At 33.5% G+C, this 9316-nt stretch overlaps 1 protein-coding gene across 1 annotated transcript; it reads left to right on the forward strand.

Annotated features, from left to right (window-relative positions):
• The first annotated feature begins 1798 nt into the window (after positions 1-1798).
• Positions 1799-3575, forward strand: LOC132117865 (large ribosomal subunit protein P2-like). Its single transcript, XM_059527193.1, has 5 exons — positions 1799-1914; positions 2417-2540; positions 2642-2690; positions 3096-3191; positions 3462-3575. Exons 2-5 carry the CDS (start codon positions 2418-2420, stop codon positions 3536-3538), a joined length of 345 nt encoding a protein of 114 aa, XP_059383176.1. The 5' UTR covers positions 1799-1914; position 2417; the 3' UTR covers positions 3539-3575.
• Positions 3576-9316: the final 5741 nt, after the last annotated feature.

Genomic DNA, 9316 nt, shown 5'->3' on the forward strand with positions numbered 1-9316 from the left:
AGATGAGAGTTGCCTTTTGGAGGAAGCTTTCACGCCCATGGTATCCTTGCAGATGGACATTTGTTGATGTAAAACATGGTTCAGGCCTCGGCGGAACGCCAATTTTTTTGTTGTAAGTATATTTTTGTACATAGCAGTACTGTATAGGCTATTCTATTCTGTTTTGTGTATAGTCTGTGGAAAAGCATTCCAAAATTAACATTATACTTCCTAGTACATTTGATGATAAACAGCTTTAAAAACAGCTGTCAGGGAACCCTGTCAAACAACACCTTTTGCATTTCAAAGAAAGAACTTCATCTTGGTTTGAACAACATGAGGGCAAATAAATGATGATTGAATTTTCTTTTTAGGTGAACTATGCCTTTTATCATTCATGTCACTTGTTTGTCTTTCTGCCGTATTCAAATCCACCTCTCACACCACCATCATTACTAATATCAGTCAGTCTGATGTGTTCTTTACATTGCTCACATTCTCACCAATTGTTCTGTCTGTCAGAGACCTTTTCATTATGATTTTATCACTGACACACTTGGATAGTTCACCCAGAAAATGATAATTCTGTCATTATTTACTCACCCTCATGTCTTTTTAAATGAAACTGCTTTCTTTATTCTGAGAAACAAAAGGAGATGTTGCTCTTTTGTATTGAAGGTGGATGTCATTTATACTGTCAAACTCCAAAAAGGGCAAAATAGTATCATATAACTTCTGCTTTGTGTGATGAACAGATTGCAATACATTTATAGACAACTGTATAATTTATACATAAGAATGTCTGCTATATGTTATGCTATCTTGAGCATTATTTAGCCTACTTACACTTGTGTTTTCAAATAGTTTGAAAATGATGTTTCTCATAAAGGAAAAATCTTCCTGAAACTCATTTACAGGGTGCAATTTTTGCATTTTAATATAAAAGTTATTTTCTTAGTCTGTTGTCTGTGGATGTGATTTTGTATAGGATACTTGGCAAAAATACCCTCCAAATATTTAACAGTGCGTTTCAGAAAAGCATGGCTTGAGTGTAAATCTGTATTAAATAAATATGACATATTTACTTTGTCAATCCACTGATTAGATTGGTGCATGTGAGCTATATCTCAGACACTCCCTTTATATATTTGGTTTATATGCTCATGATAAAAAAAAAAAAAAAAAAAAAAAAAAGACCTCTGCCGGCAGGTTTTATAAGCACATTCCACGTTTTCGATGGGTTAAAATTTTGCAATATCTAAATAATTTGGAATTTATCATAATAATGGCTAATTATTGTTCTTGTGGGTTTTTATAAAAACAATAACAACATACTTTTTACAATCTCACTATGTTAATAATTCGACAATGACCAACAGTGGACGTGCATGCATGACAGAATGACCATATATATATATATATATATATATATATATATATATATATATATATATATATATATATATATATATATATATATATATATATATATATATATATATATATATATATATATATATATATATATAATAAATTATTTGTGTTTCCTAAATGTAACATTTAAATCAACCACACTGGCTAATTACGATTCCCTTGTCATGTCCACTGGGCGCACTGATCTATTATTGTTCAGTGATTAAGCACAAAAATAAAAGACATTTTTATTATTTCTCTCTTTTTATTATTACTAACGTAATATGTTGTATAAACGCCGTGCAGCACTGACAAATACATAAATATCCCTTACAAGGGGGGTGGGGTGGGTGAGAGACTCCGCCCACACGCTCGTGATTGACGTGCTTTTCAGCCTTTCAATTCGCTTCACACGTGTGACGTCATTGGCCGTGTCGTATTTCCGGGTTTCGCCGCCTTTCCGCTTCCTTTCTGCCTGCACGAGCCCGCTAGTGAACACGCTAGACTCCCTCTCTCCGCAAAGTGAGTGAATAAAACCCCCAATTTAACAAGCACAAATAAACGTCAAATGATGAACGTGTTTGAAACGATGAATTCCCTCAGTCCTTCATTTGCGAAGCTGAAGTCGTACAGAATCTCGGATTGATCTATTGATACACAGCCAGCTAACAATAGCAGTCTGCCACGTGCCATTATTTCTGAATTACTAGTAAAAGATGCTATTTTAGCTTAGGTACATTACCAAACAACACTAAAGTCCTCTTAAGCTTTGAATTTAAAATCTTTAAGCTCAAATAGTGAAAGATATGTAATGCAGAGGTTATTGTGTGTACACCTTCAAGATGCATTTTCCTTATTTCTAAAATTCACTCAGTGAGCAGAATACATATTGCGTGAAATTAAGGTCATTTTAAATATAGCAGTGTTATTAGCTAATATTACTTGGACATTACGCTTTAAATATTTCTATAAGCTGTCAATGCCTTCTGCATGTTAATGCATTCTTTTTTTGTGTCTGTTGTAGGATGCGTTACGTCGCTGCTTACCTGCTCGCTGCCCTCGGAGGCAAAGACAGCCCCAGCACAGGAGACATCAAGAAGATCCTGGACAGTGTTGGCATTGAAGCTGATGACACCCGGATGAGCAAGGTACATCTGTACATGAACACCCAGGAGCAAACTGCTGTGCTTGTAAGAGAGACTATGTCCGTTGATATGCTTTTCTTTAATGTTGATTTCTGTATTTGTAGGTAGTGTCTGAGCTCAATGGCAAAAATCTGGAGGAAGTGATTGCCCAAGGTAAGCTGGTCATTGTCATTGGGGGTCTCTTCATAATTTTGGGAATAAGTTGGATGTAGAATTTCCCAATAATTTTCACTTAAGTTAAATTTTGAAGTAGAATTATGTTATGTTCTTGTAAAATGTACTTTAATAGTCTTTATTTACAACTTTTTTTTTTTAATCAAAAATAGTTTTCACAATGTATGATTTAGGCTAATTCTCATGTAATGTTTTATGCAATTGCTGATTTTTTATTTTTACAGAACTTTGAAAGCTTTAGTTTAAGCTTATTTAGTTTAAAATTCTGAATAAAAAGCGCATGCCAAACTAAGCATGATTTCTGGGATAATCCACATCATAGATAAGAAATCAGTGAGTCTGTGTGAGCTTGTCTCAGAGTCTGTGTTTGTGGCCGTCTGACAGGTTTCAGTAAGCTGGCCAGCGTGCCGTCCGGAGGAGCTGTAGCTGCTTCCAGCGCTGCCGCCCCATCCGCTGGAGGATCTGCTGCCGCCCCTGCAGGTCAGTATAGAGTTGGGCGATAAAGCTCAGTGTTTTTCAGTTTTTATGCATGTGTTGATTGAACTGTCATTTCGACCAAATATCCATTATGGGCAAGTAGATAAACCTCAGTGAAATTAGCATAAACTACTCATTAAGAGAGTCAATGTAAAATGCTATGACTGTTTGAAATATGTAATTTGTCTTATGCTTTTGTTATGGACAAATGATTGTGAACTTTTGCTTTTAATTTATTTTGTTAATGTCTATTCCTTTTCTTTTTTCCTGCAGCGGAGGAGAAGAAAGAAGAGAAGAAAGAGGAGTCTGAAGAATCCGAAGATGACATGGGATTTGGACTCTTTGACTAATCTGTCTCCTCAGGACCAAAATAAAGTTTATTACAAATTGATTTCTGCTGCTTTGGTCATTTCAGAATGTTCAAATGATGCTTATGATGTGGAATACGCTGAGTGATGGGAATCTACTCCATAATCACGCCCAGGCAAATATTCGTTTTTGGGCAAGCTATTCTTTCAAATATTCCTCTAATTACAAGTACTAAAACACATCCCATATGGATTTAATGGTATTTTAGCATGTAAAGAGTGTAAACTGAAGCTTAAGCACAGCATTCTGACATTTTGATGTTGAGGCAGTATCTTGTCTCTGTCTTGGACGTGGGTTAGACATGGTAGTTGTGATGTGCCATAAATATTTTGGTTCTTTTGGCTGATTCCACTGTTGCAAAACTATTTCTGGGACATCAGGTGTCTTAGAGACAGCCGTCATTATTTACTTTATCTAATTAAGATCAGAAGGGTGCAAAAAAGGCAATGCGAATCAGTTTGTAACTGAACAGTTTATTTCTGAAACTATTTGTGATTAATTTCTAATACATTTGGCATACACTTTTATTTGAAGCCACTAAAGGTTTACGCATGTCATCGGGTCATGCTTTCCCTTGGAATGAACCTTGATGTTTTTAGTGCATTCCATATTAGAATGAGCTGATGAGTTGAATCTGGTGTGTTTGAACGGAGACATATCAAATATGCAGTGTTGGGGTTCTCCAGGATTGGGAGCCACTGCCTTATGGGACACACTTAAGTGTTTACAGAGATTTTTTTTTATTATTCAACTTTGTATTTTAAAATAAATTCTAAATCTCTTTTCATTAGTCCCTATTACAGAGGACAATTTAATTTTTGGTGCTTCTAATTAAGTGAAAAAATTATTTTCAATATCTAATTATTATTATTATTAATATTTCACATACATTGGAAAGGTTTCTGTGACCCCTCGTGAGATCTCGGCAAAAAGTCTCACAATTTATTCCAAAACATGATGCATGATGGGATACACTAAGCCTGGTATAGAGCTCCGGAGCGGTATTGGAGATAGTGTGGGTTTAGTGTGCATTAAGGGCACTGCACTTTGGAATTATTAAGACTTGCACACTACGGATAACAGTCCTGTTAGCTTGTAATAATTTTTAAAATAATATGAATATAGCTTGTTATTAATGACTTGCTTTTATTAATGGATGCATTTAACATTTAATTATACAGCATCTTTACAGAGAGCTATTACTGAGTCTCGGCGAATCTTACCATGATCAGCTCTTCCCAGGTACATTTGTTTAGAATATTTTTAAATCAACATTTATTTATCAAACGCTCTGGTCTGAATCTTACTTTAAATTAACTTAATTATATGTTTAATTAGCAATATTAATTGCACACAGAGTAAGTAGAGATTATCTTGTTTTTCAGAAGATAAGGAAGACCAAGGAAATTATTTGCTCAGGATGAGGAATGAAGACAATGAAGCAATGCTGTGCTATGTGTTACAGCACTTTATGATTTTATCTCACAGAACTGTTCATCTCAGCCATAATTATTTTTCTAATATGTTTTTTTTTTTTTTTTGATACAGCTATTACAATTATAGCATGTTGGCAAAGTGTGACTGGAACATTTTAAATTTTAAGTAGAAAAAAAAACCTGTATGTCTTAAATAAAAGAATACAAGTTTTATAAATTGGTTTACATTATTTCATTGTTTCATAAATGTTTTGTTATAAATTGTGGATTGATAGTTGATTGGTTTGAAGCCAGGCCTTACACTGCACAGACTAAAACACATTTGTGAGAGAAGTCAGGAACTTTGGAGAAAGATTCTAAAGGAAAAAGACACATTTACTGCAACAATAGATGAATTATAGAGGCAAAAATTTCTGTCAACTGCTAAGGGGTGTCCTTTGCCTTAATTCTTGCAGAATAAAATTTTTATTGCAGTATTTTAATTTGTACAGATGATCTCATCAGCCAAATGAGGGATTTTGACCAAACGATGCTCTTGAAAGGAGTGAAAGAAGAGGATGTGGTAAATTGTCTTCAGAGAAAAAGCTTCTCAAAAGGTCTTAAAGCAGCTTGAAGAATGGTAAGTGAACAGTACTACAAGGGTCATAGTTGCTCACACTGCTAAAATCACGCAGAACATAAGCTGAGCTCTCTGTCCATTAAACAACTTCATCTGTATTGTTTGTGTTTTTTGTTTTACTTTGACCAGGTCTGGGAACTGTCTGAAAATAGGATGTTAGGACTGAGAGATCCTCTGACTGAGAAAAGGCTATACCACATCAGTGCTGGATATCAACCAAAAACTGTTTCCAGACACGAGAGAAGAAGATCACGATGGGGAGATGAAACCAGTTTAGATGTGATGATAAGAAATCATTATTTTCTGAAACAGTATCAAATGTCTTATAAGTATCACATGATCTGTATCACAGTTGACTGGATGGAATCTTTTTACTTTTAAGGACATTTCATCACTCATCTGTGTGAACTGATTAATTTATGATATTAATGAATTTTTGATCCATTATTATTTTCCTTGAATCGTGTTTGTCTTGATGCTACTTTATCAACTACATAGTCTATGCTTCAATAAAATTAATATGGTGAATATTGTGTGTTGAAAATTCTTGGTAAATTCATAATTTTACTAGGTAGGCTCATATGTGTTTATAATACACTTGAAAAACTACATATTATTAATTACCAGGATTATTTTTTACTTAAGACATAACATTTTTTTATCAGATTAATGACATCTGGAACAACAATACACCAGAAAGTTATTAATGTATATATTTAATCACAAATATGCCTTATATATATATATATATATATATATATATATATATATATATATATATATAAAGGGAGTTACTAGATGAATTATTTTGAAAAGCCATTTGCTTTATTGTTACAAACACTTGAGGGATAACTGAGAATGTAGCAGGAATGATCAACGTGGATCTTGTACTCCATTAAAACCAAGAGCATGCACATTACTGATGTCCAGCACCTGAGGAGCAAGATACGGGGTTGAGGAGGACATTTTTACACTGATTGTTGCTAATTAGTGTGTGTGTGTGTATATATATATATATATATATATATATATTAGTATTCTTAGTACTCCATGAATTCTTCTTGTGTAATAGTGAAGTATCACAATGTGTATGCATTGTCCTTGATTACTGATTAACAGTGGGGAATAGATAATGGCAGGTTGTTGCAGGTTTATCCATTATATTTATAACTGTTAACTTCAAAAATAAAATAAATAATCTATTATTTTTATTATTAAATAATTTCTTTATAATTTTTCCATGTTTCATCAGATGGCTTCATCATGTCCTGTCAAAAGCTTTACTAGACATGATGTAAAAATAGAAAAGTGTGGACTGTGAAAACTGTCAGATATAAATGTGACTCAGCTCAGTTTGTTGTCAATGATGAGGAGAACACATATATGTAGGTTTTACTGCCCTTCTACCCCCAGGGGCCCAGTAGCACCCCCCGGAAAAGCCAAAAACTGCACATTTCAAATGGCTGTAAATCAGAGTCCAATTAACGAATCAAAGAGAAAACCGGAAGGATTATTACTTATGCTATACTGATAAAATAATGTCGGGCACAGTTTTCAAAAATAAATGGAAATGTGCCATAAAGGCATTTTAAATATTGCTCACTCTAAAATACCAAATTTCACTCTGTCTTTCAATTATATCATAGAGGTTTACACAGATATCCAGTTTTCCATTAAATATATTCTTTATTTCATTTCGTCAATAAAACGATTTAAACTACATTACCCACAAGCCTCCGTCGTTCTATTTATGGAAAGGGAAAACTAGGCGCTGTTTTTTGTAGTTCATTGAAGTTATGCTTAGGGTTAGGGTTAGGATCTCGCTAAAGAGGTAATTTTCTCAACATAGCAACCCTTAATTGTTGACTTAATCTATTACTAATGTGATAATAGCAGCAAAACATACTTTTGTAACACGATGCGCTGTTTAATATGGGTTAAAAGATAGTCCAACCACAGACAATCCTTCGGTGACAAGGGATATTGACAGCCAATGATATCAAAGCTGAGCACCCGCGTCACGCTTCCTTATCCATTTATGACCGATGTCTTTCTGTTTTCGGCTGAAGGGATAGATTGGTTAACAATCAATAACATTTGCTACATATTAGATTGTGTTTTACTAACGTCAACACCTTCCTCCAACAATAATGGAAATGCTCTAATTATTGTTGTTCAGCTTGACAAAAATTGGGCAATATTGATGAGCACATGGCCAGCATTCTCAGTTCTAACCGATTCCTCTCATTAAATATAAGATTTTTTTTTTCAAAGACAAGTGCATTTTCTAATCAAATGATTAGCTTCTAACATTTACATTGTATGTTATGTTGTTTTAAAGTTGAAAAAGAGAATGCTTTATCAATACGAAAATACTATTTTCAACTATTGTTTTGATCACTGGTTCTGTATACAATATATGGATTGCTGGAAGGTCACAATGTATTCATTATAAGCTTAGAATTAAAACAAAGTTGCATTTTCTGCAAAAATCAAACCACTACAAAGTCTAAACACTGATCAAGGGAGCATTTCTGTGTGTGGTGGGGAGATAAAGAGTTAAAGAGGTGAGTCCTTGTGCATGATGGAGAAGAACAGCATTATCTGCAAACAATCCTGAGAGACAGAAAGTAAGGAAATATTATTTCATTACATAATTTTTTTTTAGACCATAAAAGCAGCCTCTGTAAAGATGCTGTATAATTAAATGTTAAATGCATCTATTATTAAAAGCTAGTCAATAATAGCAAGCTATATTCATATGAATTATTTAAAAAAATATTACATGCTTAAAGGACTGTTATCAGTAGTGTAATTGATCTGGTCACGGAAACCTTTCCAATGTATGTGAAATATTAATAATAATAATAATAATTAGATATTGAGAATAATTTGGTAGTAAAACAAAGTGTTGCACGTTTTCTTGGTGTACAGAAAAGTATATTTATTTTGTACATCATTTGCAACTGCATTTTTTAACTTAATTAGAAGCACCAAAAATTTAATTGTCCTCTGTAATAGGGACTAATGAAAAGAGACTTAGAATTTATTTTAAAATGCAAAGTTGAATAAAAAAAAAAAAAAACAATAAAAAAACAAACTAAAAATCTCTGTAAACACTTAAGTGTGTCCCATAAGGCAGTGGCTCCCAATCCTGGTCCTGGAGAACCCCAACACTGCATATTTGATATGTCTCCCTTTCAAACACACCAACTCATCAGCTCATCAGTTTGATAAAAAAGGTAAAACTATCACAGACTTACTGCTGCAAATGTCTGCCTCCGCAGCTTTCTGTCTTCTCCATTTCTGAAGGAATACCTCTCCAGAAACACCACAGGGCTGACTGCTTCCTTCTTTTCGGCTAAAAATAAATATAATAATAATAACAAAAATAAGGGGGGGGGGGGGGGGTTGTAGAATAAAATAGAACTATAAACAGAATTTTAATAATGTTTTGTGAGCAAAATATTTAAAATATAAACTGATATGAATGAACTGCAAGAGGGGAAATGTGTCCTTTTATTTATTTACTTTTTTGGATTTACACAAAAAGGTATCAAAAGCATGGTACAGTAAATGTGTGATATCTGTCATATAAAAGCACATCAAAAACGACCATCACAGTTGTACAACCATAGTTAGTTTGATGATTATTGTTTTGTTGTATTGATTATTAATATACCATAGTAAAACTACAGTTACTG

Source organism: Carassius carassius, chromosome 3 (genome assembly GCF_963082965.1).
Source record: "Carassius carassius chromosome 3, fCarCar2.1, whole genome shotgun sequence".
Classification (NCBI taxonomy): domain Eukaryota; kingdom Metazoa; phylum Chordata; class Actinopteri; order Cypriniformes; family Cyprinidae; genus Carassius; species Carassius carassius.